Below are 19,739 nucleotides of genomic sequence, written 5' to 3'. Positions count from 1 at the left end.
GTCCCCTTTCATCTGTTGAGGATAAGGGATGACATCTCGTGCATAAAATCAGAGTTCTGGAGACCGAGTAAAATAACTTTATGAGTGGGTGACTTTTGAAGTAATTCGAACATGATATTTATACAGTTTTATACAGTAAGATCTGACCTTTGTAAAACTGACCTTATAAACAAATTGACATTTAAAGAGCATTACATTGTACCGGTTTCTTACTGTACGATGCTGATGTATTTAAAACAAGTAGTTTTTTGTAGTGAAATCTATAGTACATGGAATCATCGTCACAGTGGTGGTCGGCCGAAGTTGATTTTCTGTGACTCCCAACTTCAAAGCGCAAATGCGAGCCGATATCCGCACTAGAGAGATAGAGAAACAGGCCTACAACTGTATATTTAGTCAAGAATCACACTTCGCACATAGTTGAAAAAAAATGATGGCAGATGGCAGCACTACACATTACAAGCATTACACAGAAACAATCTTCACTTTGGTCCACAACACGTACACTCACCCTCATTCCGGCATGTACTAGTTCGTTAGAAATTCCGTAGAGGAAGGCGTACGAGGTGAATGTTAAGTAGTAGTAATAGTTAGGGATACGTAAATTTCGCAATTTTTTTTTTTTTTTTAAATCAGAAAATTGTAAATTCTAACTCAATTGGCACATTTAAAAAGAAGTACGATAAACATATTGAGTTCGCGATTTAGGCTATCCTAAGTATGGTTAGCTTAAATCGAGAGGCTATCCATACTTAGGTAAGATCATCATAATTTTTTATGGGCAGTATATTTATATTTTATCATAATTTTGGGTTTTTATTGCTCTTATTGGGTTGCTGTATTTTTATATAGTTTAGATATACAGTGTGGTAACTATCGAACACCTAATAATTTCACACACGCGATTCCTTGTGGAAAACTAATATGGAAAAGTGTTTTTAGTTTTTTGATCTGGCCCATAATTAACGAGTTATAACGCTTTAAAAATTGATGACGTCACTTCAAAACCGTGTCAAATTCACCAATCGTACACCAAACGTAAAACTTGGCGTTTGTGGAAATGCTAAAAATACATTAACCCCCCACACAGGAATGTAGAAAACGAAAGAGGTAAAAAAACAAGTTTTTCCTCACACTTTTCCGGAAAGAGAAAATACATTTTTGTATAAGCCAGTTAGAATATGTTCTTTAAATCTCACAACGCCAGCTTTACAGAGGTTATAGGTTAAGCGTTAGTAATTTTGTTTTGTTCTCCAGAAAATACAGATTCTATTTTATTCTTGGTTATAATTTCTAATTTGATGGCATTCAGAATACGATATTCTTGTATGCTGAATTAACCTTAACAGAATTTGAAAGATTTAAAGTTATTCTTCAAACCTATTTGTTCGAATAATACACTGGCTCTAATAACTACCATAAAACTAAAAGTTTGTGAGTAGGTTAAAGTTGCCAAATTTTAGGCCAAAAAAACCATTTTCATGTTCCTTTTGGAATTAGAAGTTCTAATGGTTTTATAGGGTATATTAAGGCTGCTGATTTCAAAACTGGCTCTGGTTTTGTCGAATCGGCTCTAGTTTTTGAGATAATGCATAATACCAATACTTCAATATAGGTTGCAGCCACTAATTTTAGCGTGAACATTTTTCTTTCAAGTTTTATTTACTTTCCAATTTTAATCAGCACATCATTGCCAGACATCAGTGATCCTTACGTGTTGATAATACGTTTATTAATGATTTACATTTCCCACAGTCTCAATGTGGTTTGCATGCTGCTTGTGGCAGGAGCGGCTCCAGAGATCGTTGTTGGGGAAGGGGTGATTTCACAAAATAATAATAAGAAGAAAATGAAATGAGTTATGCGCTGTGAATAAGGTGGCCATGCATAACTTCATTTTGTCCCGTATTTTCCAGAATAGTCCCGATTTTTTCTGCTGTTTCTCCGTCCCGAATTTTTTGAAAAAAATGTGCTTGTTTTTCCTATTTTTTAGTCGTTTTGTTGAATTTGTTATTTAATCAAAAACGTTTATACAGTTAATTTTTTCACCTGAATGATTGAAAAAAAAATCAATATCATCATATAAAAGTTCTGAAAATTTCATGAATTATCGCGTTTTGTGATCACCCCGCCCCCATAAATCCGCAGCTGATTTATGGTATTACCATATAAATTCAACTTTCACTTTATCCCAAAAACTAGAGCAGATCTGATAAAACCAATGTCAGATTCGGCATCAGTGCCCCTAAAGCACCCTAAAATCACTGATTCTTTTGAGAGTGAAATCAGTATTGAGTAGTGTAATCAATAGGGAAAAATCCGATACCAAAAATTATTTTGAGTAGGTCAGCTCATAACATAATAAGTTTGATAAAAAGTTCCCGATTGAATCGTTGTTATTATTTTACTGTTTCCACCAGTCATGCATTCGTCAATCTATAATTTTTACATATTTCATTGAGCCTTTTACCCGTAACAGTTTCGATGAAAGCAAAAAAAAAAAAAAATACAAAGAAATATTGCCGTCCTATTGATAAACATGTAGTCTAATTATAACGATAACGTAAAGTAAAGATCACGCAATAAACAAGTACGCACTGCATGAACCTTCCTTCCAAAAAATTGACTTGATATTGAAAGTACACAATGTGCCCCATTTCAGCAAAGAAGTGTTGATTTGGCTAAAGAAAATTTCAAACAGATCTCATCTGGCAAACCCTTTACAAATCCGGTGATAAATTTGCCAACATAGGGGACGTAATAAGATCATTATAATACGTAAGTTATACGTAATAGCAAGTTTATAATATCACACTACATGGAGAGAAAAAATATCAATTGCGAAAGAAGAAGAGGCAGAAATTGGCTTCCAATAGGATTGGATATTTCAGTTATTTTTCTCGAAGTGAATACCCGCTGCTGACGGAGAAATGTACTTTCGTTCGGAGTTTGGCACACATTGACCTTTAGAAAAATGACACGTCACAAAATTTCAAAACCTTATAACTCACTTATAACTCTTTCGATTCAAAAACGGAAAACGCTTTTCTGGAATAATTTTCCACAAGGCAACACGTGTATGTAGTTATTGAGCGGTCGATAGTTACCACCCTGTATATATTCAACGTCCATAATTTTTATGGGCATATTTTTTCACCCACCTCGTTGTCTATTTGGTATGTTGTGGTATTTGTTTTTGTATTTAATTAAAACAATCAAATGTAAACTTTTAATGACTAAATTAAAAAAAATGTCGGGTTTATGTATAATTGTTTCAAAGGTTTACAATTATTTTTTTTCTTTTTCAATAGTAAACAACCAAACAACCGAAACAAACGAGTTGGGTCATAATGACCTGGACGTTATAATTGTACAGCAGGATTAAATTAATAAACATTGATTGAATCAATATTGAATTGTAAATAAGCGCAAGATGACGAAATACTTGGGAATTAATGAGAAGTTATTGGGAAAATAGGAGAAACTCGAAATAAGATATTTTTTCTATCTACTGGCATTTCTTCGAGAGCAAGGGGGAAAAATAAGGTTATCATAACTTTAATAAAGATATTACGTTATTACACATATTTATACACCATATCGAAAATTCATTAGTTGCCTAATTAGTGGGACGCTATTCCGTATCGACTTGTATTTTGGTGAAGGGATGATAAATATGTATATACTTATTTTTTTTGAATTAAAGATGTAGGTCGTCCAGAAAATCAGAAATGCCTGCTTACTAATGATGACATTATTTTTTTAATCAAATCTGAGGAATATGTTTCAAAAATACTTTTTTAAATGGATATTGTAATATTTGATGTCCCAGTGTCATCGTGTGGTAATAAACGGAAGGCTCAGAAGCCAATCACTCTCAATAAACATTAAAATTGAGATAAAAGGATGAAGGATATATATATTATTTTTATCTCGCGGTGAGTATGAATGGCGTTATCTGCCATTGCAATATAAATATAGTGAGTTGAAAGCTTTGGCAAATGAAAGTTTTAGCATTGAAGAGGTACTTGTGCAATAAAAAAAATATTTACAGAAAAATAACTTACACTGATTGACTTTTTTGAGAACTCCAAATGTTCATCAATTGAGAAATAGGGTTTTCTTTACGAATTCCTTCTCTTCTAAAGGTTTCTCGAATTGACATTATCAGATGATACAGATGTTCTTTGCTGAATGCAAACTAAAAGATTCTTTTACTCTCGGTTTTTCCCAAATAATTAAAAAAATTTAAAAACCAACTTTCTATTGATCGCGGCATGTATTTATTGATTTTTTTATGGTTAGGCGTGTTATTCATCTCTTTCACAACCTTTTCATTAAATAATTGTAAAATATGCATGTGAACATTAAAAAAACTTATAAGACTCATAAAAATCACCTCTACATTCTGAAACTGTTTCCCACCCAAAAGCACTATAAACATAGATGGATTGGGCTATTCCACTTGAATTTCGACTTCGTGAGATGAACCCAACCGTGACATATCACTAAATAATAGCAGTGAGTTGGGATTTCATTTAATAAAAGTATTATTATACAGAAAATGTATACATTCACGTCCATTTCAAGTAATTAGAAAACAACAGAAATTTGCGGGAGCAGTTCATGAAATGTCCAAGCTGGAACGCTCAAAGTAAGAGATATGGTTGTAATTTGTATTTTCATCTTTATTGCTACTTCATGCAATTTTTTTGCCGCCGATATGCTCAGGGAAAAACCTCTTAGAAGATGAATGAAAGTACATATATATATATATATATATATATATATATATATATATATATATATTTTACGATCCAGCTTGAGCATTCCATCAATTTCTCTCGTAAATTTCAAGGGGGTGTTGTAATTTTTTTGTGTTAATGAAAATGGCCTGCATATGGACAAATGCATATGCGAACATGTGTAGAAAATAAAAAAAAAGTTTATAATGCGGCACATTTGTTACATTATAATAACACACTACACTATTTTTAAAACATTTTATACATAATTTGCTACATTATATGACATAAAATTCCATCTGGGTTCACACTAGTTTTCTGATTCTGATTCTCAGGGTGCAGAACTCATTAACGTAAAATGGGGTTAATATTTCCCCTCGGGATTCTATCTTACGTTTTCTATCTTCTAATTTGTCTTCTGCGGAAGAATGTTCTAACTCAGGGATGCCAAACTCGCGGCCCTGAAGAAACTGTTGGCGAACCCCAGCGGCTAAACAAGATGCAAAAAAAAAAAGTTTTTTAATTAAAATTTTTTCTTAAATATTTTTTTAAATAAAAAGTACGGGGAATTTATGCCAAAAGTTTATGAAACAGAACGAATTGGCAGTGAGAACCACTACGTATATGAAATCAGCTACATATTCACAAAAAATTCCAAGTTTTTTAACGATGGTTCCTTGTTAAGGAATGGGTGATACATACTGTAGAAAATGTCTGTCCTAAATGTATGCAAGCATTGCATGATGTTTTTTGTATGGAGACGTATTGTGGTCGAAAGAATTTACGTGACCAGTTCGAATTAATATCCTTAACTGTACAGTGTTTTTATCCTTAACTGTACAGTGTTCAAGACGGGGCTCAAATGACTGTTTCTGTAGGCTTGAAATATGAACATCATTGAAGAATTTGTGGAAATGTTTTCTATTCACGAAACTACAACAAAGGGAAATATTACTGACGTCGGGGCAAAATGTATCATATTATGCACTTGAGAAAAATATGAATTTCCTTTGAACATATCAATTAAAAATATTAATTTCTTGTCTTAAGATACTTGCATTTCATGATATTTTTGTATCGAGGCTTATATATTGGGGTTGAAAAAAATGACAGCAACAGCCGATGATTTATGTGACAAATTGGAAGTTATAACCAAAACATAATTTTTTTTTTTTTAAATAGTGCTCGAAAAAAATTTGTGTCAATGGACGGGGTGTAAATGACTGTTTCTACGGGCTAATACGAACATAACTGAAAACAATTTTCCGTAATGATCTAACCCACAACAAGAAATTTTGGAAACCACAAGTGAAGAACTTTCTATCTTACTATATAAAAAATTAGGAATTTAGGAAAAATATCGACTTCCTGTGAACGAACTCTTGGTAGTGAGAAAAGACGATACGTCAGCAATGGCTTGCAAAAATATAAATTTTGCTTCAAGGCTCCAAGCAAGATTGAAATAAATGTATTCAGACAATCTTAAACTAATACTACTACTAAACCAGACATGCACCTCGTCCACATTCCGCTGCGGAACTTCTAACGAATTGATACATATTGGAATGTGTGCGCGTGTACGTGTTGTGAAGCTAACTTTAAGTTCGTTTCTGTGCAATGCTTGTTATGTGAGGATCTTAAAATGCAATCTTTCTATTGCGTCACTTATATATCAGCAGGTCCTTTACCGCAAATAGTTAGAAATAAGCAGCGTTCTCAAGCCTGTAACGAACACTTTCATCTTCACCTCATCCAGGGGCCTGAAGCAACGCTTATTCCCGAAATTTCTTGAAAACTCGGAGAATAAATTTTATGTGCAGCCTGATAACATAGAAATTCGTCTGTTGTCTTGCCCTTAAATCCTGAAGAAAAACAATGTTTTTACTTTTAAACAAGGGAAAAACAACTGTTCCTAGAAATGGAAGCTTAAAAATTTCATTTCTTCGTGGTAAGACATGGGTGCGATAACTAGCACTCTTAATTGGCATCATAGGGCATTTGAATGAATTAAATTACAAACTTCAAATTAAAGTTAAGCTATTAACTTATATGCATGATGCATTGGCAAATTTTAGGTGACAAATGGATTCACTTAAAAAGAAGATAATATTCTCAAATATTTTTCTCTATGTGTCAACAGTTTGATCAATAGAAATTCATGTTGGTAGACTTAATTTTATGGTTTATTTATATAATCCTTCTTTCTCACTTCCCTTCGATTGCAATGGAAGAGTTTCAAAATGTTTTGTAATAGATTTCAATTACTAATTAACAAACTTTATGACAACAACATTGTTTAACATATTAATATAATATATTAATATATAATATATTAATATATTAATATAACGTATTAATATAATATATTGATATATAATATATTAATATATAATATATAATTAATATATCTTAACATATTTTAATTACCATTTAGCAAATTTTTATTACAATTTATTAATTAATAATTATTGAATTTTTCTTCGGTGGTCCACTTGAAAAATGAAGCAAATGGTTCCACGGTCCAATTGGACGGGTGATTTTGACAACCCTTTTCTAAAACCGAACAAATATCAGCAACCCTTTTTGCTGCATTCTTGGCTTTAAGCAGATTCCTCCTGTGATGGTGCAAATTACTTGCTCTTTCAGTATCAAAATGGAGCGTTTTGGTACACTTACATGCGGTACGCATAATTATAAGGATCTCTCACTCAGCTTTCCCGTGACTAATTATATCTAAATCGATCTAATCGATATGATCTAAATCGATGTAAATACGTTGGGAACTAGCCTTGTTGTGTTAGGAACAATACCGCTGATCACATTCAGGCCTTTTCGTTCACTTTGAATACAATCTTGAATATCTGTCGATCCGGTTTTCCGTGTCGTTCCATTCTTCTTGCGACTTCTTCTCTATAAACTTCCACAAAAAACTTTTGGCTGGAGAAACGGGAATCTACAATTTGTGTTATTGGTTTGTCAATAGAAATTTCTTCTTTTGCTGAAAGTGTGCTTATTGCCCTCAGTTCCTGCCATGCACTATTGCCTATACTGGCATGATGATAGGTTTCTCAAACTGCTCATGCCCTATATTTCTTGTCAGTTCATTATGTGGTAGAAGGTTTTCTACCGCAAGTAGGACCGATTCATCGTCTGCATTATTCGTTGTCTTTTCATGATTCATACTGAACCGGAGACTTGTTGCAACATCTTTCATCATAGCCCAATCACTGCGCGAGAGTCAACAGGGAAGGTTGAAAATCCCGACCATGATTAACCTTCAAGCTAAAACCATAGTATATTGTTTGGACCGAGCAAATAATGGTAGTGAAACCGTATCATCGAACAATTAATTTGAAATACATAATATAGAATATAAAATGAATTATTACGAATTTTTGAATCTTATTGAGATATCTATTGCGCGTGACTATTCCGTCACACCATCACAACTTTACACAAAATACTTTGACCATCAGTTTGAGGTTGTTTATCATCACTCAAACTCTCAAACACTTCCGTGGTTGGATATTGGTACTCAGACCTGCCAGTTTGAATTAACTTTGCTCTTTGATAATTCTACTCGCAATTTTTATTTATGAAATTGATATAAATTGTACAGTAGTTTCTTCGTTTTCTGGACGATCTACTAAAGACACGAGAATATAATTTTGTATAAATTGGATATCATGTAAATGTTTAACAAAATGTTTAAAGCAAATCTAAATATACAGAAATGAATTGAAGAGAAAATAAATAGGCAAATATAAGAAAGGGAAACAAAACTTATGTATTTCAGGTCCCCCAGAAACAATGAGAAACTGCGAAGTCATGAACCAAACAACAGATTCTCTTATTGTACACTGTGAAGCAGGATACGATGGCGGACTTGCTCAGTCATTCCACTTGGAGGTCTACAGCGCCGAAGGAGACACACTGCACGCCAACCTAACTCTTCACGACGGGCCCAAATTTACTGTTCAGGAATTGTTGACGGGGACATCATTCATCTTGGTACTGTACGCAACCAACGCCAAGGGACGAAGCAATTCCGTCGCTCTGATGGCTAACACACTATTGCCGGCGGAGAGACGAACAGGCAAGGCAAAAGAAAAACCACCATAATATTTTATGCAAACGGAAGATATAATTTTCGTTTTAAGGAATAGTGAAAGTTGAATTCTAAATCTAGTTTCCAAGTTAAACACTCGGGTATGGAAAGATAATCTAAATTCACGCGACTCTAAATTAGCGAGGAAATAGTGATATACCGACTGAATATATAGTGAAAATATTCTTGAAACATAACGAAAATTCTGCGGTTATTTTCGTTAACTCTAGTGATGCGCGTATAAGTTCGAGAGAGAAAGACTTTCCAATGGAAACAAAAGCTCTGAAAGGGACGATTAATTATTGCTATTGGTTAGAATAGTCTTGGGGGATTCCTTTTCTAAGCAAGAAAGCAATGGAGGTTATTAGTACACGCTACGATAGTAGCAGTATCATAAACAGTCGGTAATTTGTTTAAAAAGGGACAAAGCTAATTAAGCTTCTAGAGACATGTTCATTTAAAAACAAAATCTCAGTTTTGTGTTCTAGGAACTAAGACTCGAAAACGAAATCGAAATAATTCAACGCATAGGCTTCTTGGATCGGGATGTTTTCGTTCTCTTCCAACACTGCAAGCTTCGCCCTCTTACTAGTAACCGTGGAAATAATTATAACAGAGGGTGATTGTAAATTCATGGAAAAGATTTGAAGATGTGACAAAACACCTACACCAGCTTTATAGGCGTCAAGATTATTATTAAGCACATTTTTTACCATAGAATGTGCAGTCGAATCGCGATACCAAAGGCGGAACAGGGTGTTTCTAGACAGTGCTCAACAGCACTTCCCCGAAAACAAATATCATATTTTCCAGATGGAATTGCTGCGATATGTATTATCAACCATTCGAGAGTGAATATGCACTTTCGGATATGATTGGAGTTTGCTTTTTATTGGTGTAAGGATCATCCAGATTATACTGCACCAAACAATGATCAAGTGGTATATTGACTAATGGTAGAATTAGCGTTACCCAAGTTTCATCAACGGGATGACAACGTGCCACATTATAATACCCTGCACCCTCGAATAGTTTATTGCACTTATTACAACAAATGCGTCAGAAAAATGTGATATATGCTTTTGGTAAAGTGTTGTTGTGCACTCTCCAGAAACAAGCTCTACTGCGATTCGACCGCATATTCTATGACCACAAATCCTTATTCAGGAGTGCTATATCACCTCTCAAAGTTTATCCCATGAATTTCGAATCACCCTATACAGTATCAATCAAGTAACAAAATAATAATAATGAACTTGAAAAAAAAATCCATAAACCACAAAAAAAATGTTGTTTTAAAATTCCGATTTAATTTTCTAATCACTATTTTTCTTTAGTATATAATCAAAGCCCGTACAAAAATGCATGAAGTGCATGATGTATATTTTTTTTTGTGCTCATTTAATGCTTTGCCAAGTGCTCTTGATCATTATTTCAATCACATTTATTCATACTAGAAAATTCCAAACTCTTCGCTAAATTACATTTCTATCTTGGTGCAGGGTAGTTTTAATTAAACTGACCCTCTGTACTTGAACACGTTCTGGTTGACGCATTTCGTGAAAACTTGCTAAAAACGTTGTATGGACCATGGGGGAAAAATAAAATTGCAATTAAAAATATTTTTTTTTTAAATTTTTAACTCAAGGTTTAAAAGTGGCGATTAAAAGAAACACAAATTGGAAGCATAAAACTTTATTTAAGGGGGTTGGTGCACGCAAATTTTCAACAAAAACACATTTTCCAATTTTTCAATTTTTAAATACTATGGAACTTTCTGCGTCTAAGTGTGTTAAAGTTTTTGTATTTTTACATTAACTGCTGGCAGGCATTACACATACTAATGTTTTTCACTAAACATACTTTAACACGAGCTTTTAGGATTTTATTTTCGAATTTTTGCAACTTTTTCAAAAATCATCAAAATTTGCCCATATTTTGTGCCATAAAAATTTTTAAAATACTTTCAATAAAAAATCCTCGTGTTAAAGTGTGTAACACTACAGTGTTGAGAGACATGCAACGTTTCATGACATTTTAATGAGCGGTATTTGAAAAAATGTTATTTATCTAACAATAAACATAGTTTTGAGAAAAATGCATTTTAATGAAAAACATTAGCATGTGTAATGCCTGCCAGCAGTTAATGTAAAAATACTTTTAAAATATTTTTATTACAGGTAGAACAAAAACTTAAACACAGTTAGAAGCAGAAAATTTCATAGTATTAAAAAATTGGAAAATGTGTTTTGTGGAAAATTTGCGTGCACCAACCACCTTAATCACACCATTTGTTCAATATGCATTTCATTCACGTCAACCATATTTATGCGCATAATAACATGTTCAACAGTAGGGCAGAGGGTTTCTTCAGCAATTGCACCAACAACATGGTATTTTATATTTGTTTCAATTCCGGAAGAGGGGGCATGTCTACTCGATCGATATTGAACTTACAGAAATCCCCGCAACCAGAAGTCACAGGGATTCACGTCCGGAGAACGAGACTACCGCGAATTTGGAAAACTTGAAAATCACCTGAACATCTCCAAAGTGAGCGCAAAGCAATTCCTTTCCTTGTCGGTCACCATTTAAGCACTCGAGGAGATTATTCCTGAGGTCTCCCAGTTTGTGGACATAATGAATCTGACTAAATTGAATATAATTATTGCATGTCATATGTTGCTGGAATTCCTCAAGAAACTCTTCGTGCTACTATTGGATATGACATAACGCACGTCAATCATATATTCAAATACGGTTGAAGCGAATAGAACGTGCATTGAATAGATGTCGGGATTAATTGAAGTTCCATGTTTCCAATTTTGTGGTTGTTGTTCACCACAAATGCCACTTTTCCACCTTCAGGTCGAAATTTTGATAATTATTTTCTATTGCAGTTTTCGTATATATCGTATGCACCAAGTTTGAACGAAATGCATCAGCCAGAACGGTTCTATATAGGTCTGAGTGGGGGTCTGTTTTATTATAACCACACTAAAAAAGCAAAATCTCGCTTGCCTTCTGCAATTCAAACAGGATCTATCTCACCTCCATGTTTATTCGCAAAAATGATATTTCTAGTTTGAAAGTTAAATATAAAAACTGTGTATCACACGATATGTAGTTATAATGTGGAAGAAATACTCATAATGAATTCAAACAAAATCTTAATTATTGACTGGAAATCTCCAAGCATGGTTTTCTTTTTCGTAACAATTCAGGACCAGTTTTTGTTTTCCTTGGAATGGACACTCAATGGTATCATATAGTTTCACAACTGGGCGATGGATGAGAAAAACAAATTTGAACCAAAAATATAAGCGTTGAAAAAGTGAGAAATTAATAGATTTCACCATTGGGGTCTTCTTTTTGTCAAAAATAGAATTATTCTCTTGGAATCCACAAAATATCTTATTCAAAGTTATGGTACACAGGGTGTAATGTAAGTGCTAATGCGGCCTTCATCTCACCAACCGACGTAGCGGTTGAAAATACTCACAAGGCGTTCAAAAATCACCCCGTACCTGCTCTAAGTGTAAAAACACAGTGTGTAAGAAAAAAAACTCTAAACTTTTATGCGGTCTTCTTGACCTCTAACTTCCAATTAGAAGGTTGTTGCCCTGACTCTTCCGAGGCCAAAAGAAAAAGAAAATCCATCTTTCTAAGTGCAGTATTCACTAAGATACATGTGAGTTTCAAAATCAGAGAAAGGTTTTGAAAGAACAGCGGAAACTAACGGACAATGGATCTTTTTCCTCATTTATTCTGTCCTTTCCCAACTATCTCCGATTTTGAATTCAAATATCTCAGCCAATATTGCAATTTAAAAACTCGGAAATTTTTTTATTGGTCTTAGGAGAGACATGGAAACAACTGTCTAATTGTGAGTTAGAAGACGGGGTACCGTATAAACATTTAGGTTTTTTTTTATTTTGTGAGACACTGTATTTTCACTCTCGAAAATGGTACAGGGTAATTTTTGAACGCCTTTTGATAATTTTTTTAACTGAAACTATATATATCTACGACGGACGGTTGATGAGATAACTGCCGAATTAGCACTTACTGGACATCCTGTATAGCAAATATATTATCCTAAATGTTTCATGCACATGTGCTACGGAGATCAACTGAGGCATTCGCTTAACTGGACGACGGGCAGTGTTTCACTTCACCTGAACCTTTTCAATCAAATCCCAGGGTCAATTGCACCTGGTAAATCTATCGATGTGAGTTAAGAAAACAGTAAGATTACAACAGCTGTCACTCCTTATTTGTAGTACTGTTGAACCATACCCGGGGTAAATAATACCGACAGCTAGACCTTCCATCTGTAATAATTTCAGGAATGATAATCATAGTAAAACAGATAATTGGAAAACAAATCTGAGCGTCGGACGGAAAATCACGCAGAAATGAATCTCATTTATTACTAAGAAATATTCGGATCTGAGCACATTTTCATTTACTTATTTTTCCTCTATGCAGTAGTTATTCTTATTTAGCCATGAGATTACTTTCTTTAGTTTAGCGGTGTCTGTGAGAAGCATGTAATATCAAATGATTTACCATGATTTGAGAATGTGTGGTTGTGTGATTTATACAGTGATTTCTATCGTTACTGTTACTGCAGTGTCTGAATGTATGTAGTCGTGTGCAATTATGTGTATAGTGTCTCTCTATTTTTTGATTTCCCTATTTTCCCAAAATGATAACCGAAAATTACTTTATTATTATTATTATTACTACTTCTTTCTTTTTCCTTGTTTTCCTTCCCCCTGATTACATTTTTCTGTATACATTTTCTTTTTCTTACTTTTTTTTGTCTTGATAGTGATGTTACTTTTTTGCTTCTTTGGCAATGCAGAAATCACTGAGCTAAATAATCTTGCCTCTTTTTTCGCTTTTTTTCTTGCATGCTAGTGAGTTTTTTCCGTATCTGATTAGCTGTATGCTTGTTCTTGCTTTGGGCTTCTTTTGCATGAATGTTCGTTGGATGTTAGTTTCTCTGCACGCGTTGATTGTGATATGGAGAATAATAATAACGAGAAAATGCTGTAATTACGAATATTAAATAAGTATTTCGCTTTCATTCATTCGCAAGTCAGTAAATAGTCCTCGAAAATCAAAAGATACGAGAGCCTACGTATAATAGTATATGGTATAGAAGATGATTATAAATGAATACAATTTTCTGGTAAATAGATTCCAAATTAAATCACGGTGATATTGGTCCAGAGCAAAATATAGAGACTAATTTATGTAAATTCCATAAGCACATAATGTGATTAAATTTCGGAAGTACAAAATCAATGGAGTATAGTTCTATTATTTCCAACATAACATGAGCAGCTGTAGGATGTCCTCGAATTTGCGCGAAGAAGCAAGAAACGCTCTAAAATTATGATCTTTCATAAAGTTTATTTTCTGATAAAATCGCGGAGCTTTGAATGACTGCGACAAAAATTCTATTCCGTTAAAACATTAATCACGTCAGACTCGTATACTTTTCTCTCATCTATTAATTATAAGTTATTCCATTAAATTTAGTGAACATTTAAAACTAATATAATCTTTTCTTCTATCTTTAATGACCATTTGCAGCGGAAGAAGAAGTCATGTCCGTTAGTCCAATGATTGGAATTCTCATCGGAACTGTAGCTGCTCTGGTGATTTTGTCCATCGTTATAGTCATAATCGTTAAGGTTCAAACGAGAGGAGACAAGAAAAGTGAGTATTGGCTTGTAGATAAATGTGTTATTTAAATATCATTATCATAACAAATTGTATATTGTTGCTTTCATATGTAACTCATTTCCTATTATTTTTCCAAACTAAACTTCATTTTCACCGTCGTGAGACAGGTAGTTTTACCCTACTGTTGTGATAGGTCAGGGTTTTCTGAATTGACACGGTAGGGTAAGGTTGTGCTTGTCATTGCCGTTATGCAGTGTTAATGGCAGAAGGCCTCAGATTGGTTTTTTCTGCATAAACCCACGGCGGTCATTAAGGGGGAGGCACCTCCCCTCGAATCTCTCTCCATCGGCACTCGAAATACGGCACTCGACGGCACTATTTCCGTTTCTCCCTGCCATGTGCTGAGCAGTATTGGTGGCGTTTGATCTTCAGGAAAAACTGCCGTATGGCCAGAGGGCTAGGTCGTAGTGAGTCTAATTATCTCTTCCGAACTGAAGTCAGGTTTCGGAACTAATTTTATCGCTTTACTATCCTTTCAATACAACCAAAAGAGTGGGCACCTATTTTTAACTATGCATTCGAATCCGAAAAACGGAGAATGAATCAATGAAGCAGTCCACACTGTGTGAGTGAAAACGTTGTTTTTCTTTTCTTTTTTTTTAAGAATTTGAATTGTCATTGAGCGGGTGGCATAGTCAGGAGATTTGTCGCGACTAACTTCAGATTATAAAAAGAGATGAATCAGTTGCTTAAAAAACCCCATATATAAACCTTATTTCAAAGAAACACTCAGTTATTTGGTATTCAATGGAATAAGAATGTTGCAGCATTGAGTAATTTTAAAAAATTATTACGGCAAAGAACATTATAAAATCTATTCCGGCAGGAGGTTGTACTAACGGCTACGAAATCATCATTTGAATTTTTAACACAAACAGGAAACGCGTTCAAAAGCAATTTTCACTAGATACCATAATATAATTTACAAGTAATTGTCTGTCATTTGAGCTATTATAGCTAACCGCAACATGTGTTTAATCTGAAGAACAAGATAGGAAGACGTTAACTAGCTCACTAACTAACCGTGTGGTGGCTCAGTCCATATCTTATGGGACTTCTTATGGAAACATATTTTCATTATGTTTGAAATGCAAAATGAAATATTACGTATGTGCATCTCATACACATTCCACAATTTCCAAACATTTCAGAGATAGTTATACATACAAGCATAGTAAGATAGGACGAGGCGCTGAGAAATAATCATAAGAAATCAAGCTTCAGCGTGAATACGTTTGCCAGATCTTTCAAAATTGCCAATCTCGTGTACAAAACTGAAAATACCGGGTGGTGACAAACAAACTGACGCTACTCGGACACCCATTCTGATGGAGGTATTTTAATGAATTTGGTATATATGGGGTATATCGACGATGGAGGGAAAAGAAAGATTCAATGGGAAAAAGTCAATTTTGTTTGACGAACATGTTAAAAAATGACGCATTTTATCGGAGTTCCCATGTGGACCAAATAACGAATACACTAAATTTCAAATAAATACTCCCAATATAACGGGCGCTACATAGTTCGAAGTAGTGTCAGTATAATTAAGCCGAGTAGCGTCAGTCCATGTATCTTATATACCATGGGTGGCCAACAGCTGGCTCGTGAGGTGATTTTGTGCAACCCACGATTAGGTAGAATTACTGTATATTAAACTGATTTTCTTATTATTTAAGCCACCATTTTCTTCAATAGGTCTGATTAACGGACTATTTACATTCATTATTTCTAGTAACGATAGTAATTAGCTATGTTCTCATCACACTGCCTTTTCGTACACACGTATTGCTCTTACAATTTGGTATGGTCAGTTTTACCCGATTTCTTTCCACCACCTCGTTGGGGAAGTCGTTTCTTGTGACCTCTGTATCTGTAGGTGTTCTGCTCAGAAGTGGCGAAACTTTATCGAAGGGGATGCCAACTCACAATGATAACCAGAAATTACAGTCGATTAGGCTACTCTAGACCCCAATAATTCCAAAGAGAAAAAAATACGTCATATGGGATGGTCTTCTGATGGATGATCGTGTTTTTATTGTGTCATTGAACAAGCGATTTTCACACCAGACAATATCATTTTTTGTGTCAGAAATCAGTCATTTCTAAATTTCGACACAGCAAGTTGGTGGCATTCCACGTTGAAGCAGACTAACACTTTCTCAAACTAAAATACCGATATTTTCTGTTCCAAGAAGGTAACTTCAGTAATTATAATACATGTATCGCAAATATGATTTCGTGTAATCTCATAGACATACGTGTGCACCAGGTAATGGTGAGTGTACGCACCCCCCTTTCACATCCATAGCTAATCTACCCTGGTCTATGAGGAGCTAGTCCATTTTATTTTGATACCTTCACAGGTGTACCCATTCGGATAGTCAATTCTATCCACATGACTGGATTTTGGCAAACTCTTATCTCAATAATAAAACCCCTCTCGATGTGTACTGGTAAATTCGAATCAATTCTTTGAGTGTCTATTCCACCCGTGTGGCCTCACGGGTTGCCAAATCAAAAATAAGGTAACGATAATTGCAGAAAAAATGTTTTATCCGTTGTATTAAAATTAGATGAAAGTTAATGGACTAATTTGCAAAAGAAAGAAAATTTTTTGATACATTGTATTTACTAGCTGGGAACCAGGAAAAACCGTGTATATGTATCAGTTTATGAAGAAGTTGAGCCCAGGGTCGAATTTTAATGCTTAAATTGTCCCTTTTTATCATATTACTTTTCTGGGTCATTTTAATACTACGGCTTATCCACCGGAATTTTGAACCAGGGCGATGCCCGCGAAGCTACAGCTGACCATTATGTAGGCCCTTGGTTTCTGAGATATGTTGGCCACCTCTGCTATGTACCAAGTGTCATCAACATACCTCCATCGGAGTGGGCGCTACATATGTCTGAGTAGTGTCAGTTTATTTATAACCACTCTGTATATTAATACATAAATAATGGGGGGGGGGGTATATACTGGATTTGTTTAAACGAGATCTATTTTTATCGGTTTTCTATCTGCATCTTTTACTTCCTGAGTTATAATCTGAAATGATTCCATTATGATTCTGAGCTGGAAGTCAGGTAAATAACAAAAGTACGCGAGTATACAGAAATCTCTCCAATATAAATTCTATAAACATATTAGATATATGACCACTTGAAGAATTATCAACACACCTAGTTTTCAGAAGTGCGGTCAATTCAATCGAATAGTCGACGTACGAGAATTCAAAAATAATTAGCCACGAGAATCAAATAAGAACTGGATAATGTTAAGATCACTTGTCGAATCCGAACAACGGAGAATGGAAATCAAAACGCTGAAGTGGAAGTAAGTCCTAAGAAACTTCTGCAGATCGATTACACGAGGTGACGTCGATTCCAAAGCCCACTCTCAAACAACTATCAGGAAAATTCGACCTCCTTTATTCTTTTTCTACCGCTGCCATTATTTTCTATTTATTCTTGTTTGGTTCTCCTTCCTGTTTATCAGCAGCTTTCTAATAGTGATTCCAGGTCTTCTTTTTACTCGCTGTTTGTTTTTTGTTTTTTGTCTCTTGGTACCCCAAGAGAAATTAAGTTAGGACCTTATTCGGGAAACATTGGACGACCGATAGCTCCCTAATACGTAAATTGCGAAAAAGAGGGAGGAAAAGCATTTACTGCACAGCAACAAGATACCGAGTAACTGAAGGAAATGAAAGGATGAGAGTTCGGTTATGGTCTCATCTTCACATTCCCTCGGGTAGGGCGAGTTGTTTTAGCGGGGCGTAAAATAGAAGGCGCATAAAAAAAGGGGGGGGTCTATATAGTGATTGCCTACAGGTTCGTATGTACCGGGGGATTATTTGAAGAAAGTATTCGAAAAAATGCGTTAAAAATAAGTGTCGAGAGAATTAGAAATTGGCCAGGTATTGACATTGGACCAAGGAGAGAAAGTAGAGTTTTCAATGCATTATAACTTTTTCAGTTACATTTTGACCTATCCATGAATTTTCTTAAATGATATTTGAATGTTCGATTAAATATTTTTGTATGCTTTAGGTAATGCCATAGAAACCTCTATACAGGGTTATTTCATTGGCCTGATTTTACATTTGAACAGTTGATCATATATATATATATATACACAACATTACAAAGGGTCATTTTCTTTCGATATATCAATTTCTTTCAAAATATTTTTTAAAAAATTGAATTTTTAGTTGCTTTATGGAGACTGGGTCCACGAGTCCCCCCCCCCTCCTGCGTGAGCCTCTGCCCAGGACCCCATCATTTACGTGATTGTGAACGACATTAACACACTAATGTGCAGTATAAATATAAATACTGCATACACGCACAGATTGAGAAAAATAGTGGGTGAATCCAATAAACCTACTGATTTCCCAAAGCAGTCTATAGTGTGAGAAAATGTAAACGTGGAAATATTCAATTGGGCTGTTAGAAATATATATACTGTAATTAGAATGGAGAGCAATTAAGGTTCGTAGATCCATCAGAATGTACATTATTTACGTAAACCGGAATTTTCCGTGAATCCATGAAGTCTAGAAACAATTGTTTTACTCCCGAGGGGGCTGTTGCAGGCTTAACATGACATTAATATTGTACATATAAAGTATAACGTTCAGAGTAATTTCGTATATGTAAATGAAACCTTGATTCATTATGTCATTTCAAAAACACTGCAGATGATACCAGTGTGATTGGACGAATCCTAAGCAAGATGATAAACATTGAATATATAAAGTTTTATTGCGGGAAAAAAGTGTTCATCATTCAGTTAATATCTGAAAGATTTCCTCAGCTAACATGCCGCATAAAAATACATCATATCAATATAAGAATATTACCTTTCATTTGTTATACAACGTAATATTGCTTTTCATGAGATAATACTAATACGAAGCTTTTTCAACAGCTGACTGATGCGAACATGAATTCAGGAAAGAAGGAAAATTCAACTGTCCTTGCGGGCAGTTGCCCATTTTCGTATCAGCCAGCTGTTCATAAACCTTCCGGAGTGAGTGACATCATCTTTGGATAAGTCGCCATCTGGTGGCCGTGCCAGCAATTGTGAGATCTGGCCTGAATTAGGTCCGACCGTCCATGCG

At 34.6% G+C, this 19,739-nt stretch overlaps 1 protein-coding gene across 4 annotated transcripts in view; it reads left to right on the top strand.

Annotated features, from left to right (window-relative positions):
* Positions 1–19,739, top strand: part of LOC149077208 (nephrin-like) — a 174,484-nt gene that overhangs the window by 134,644 nt on the left and 20,101 nt on the right. For 2 of the 4 annotated variants that reach the window (XM_089244955.1, XM_089244953.1), the window contains exons 8-9: positions 8,542–8,841; positions 14,461–14,586. In XM_089244955.1, coding sequence (XP_089101081.1) covers positions 8,542–8,841; positions 14,461–14,586 — 426 coding nt within the window. The remainder of the gene's footprint in view (positions 1–8,541; positions 8,842–14,460; positions 14,587–19,739) is intronic. The other 2 variants (XM_089244957.1, XM_089244956.1) reach the window with 1 other exon arrangement.

The sequence above is a fragment of the Pholcus phalangioides genome, unplaced genomic scaffold (assembly GCF_987345545.1).
Source record: "Pholcus phalangioides strain wild (caught in Gottingen) unplaced genomic scaffold, Ppha-v1.0 ptg000015l_1, whole genome shotgun sequence".
NCBI classification, from domain to species: domain Eukaryota; kingdom Metazoa; phylum Arthropoda; class Arachnida; order Araneae; family Pholcidae; genus Pholcus; species Pholcus phalangioides.
The sequence above is the reverse complement of the archived record's forward strand: the minus strand, read 5'-3'. Positions and strand labels throughout refer to the sequence as shown.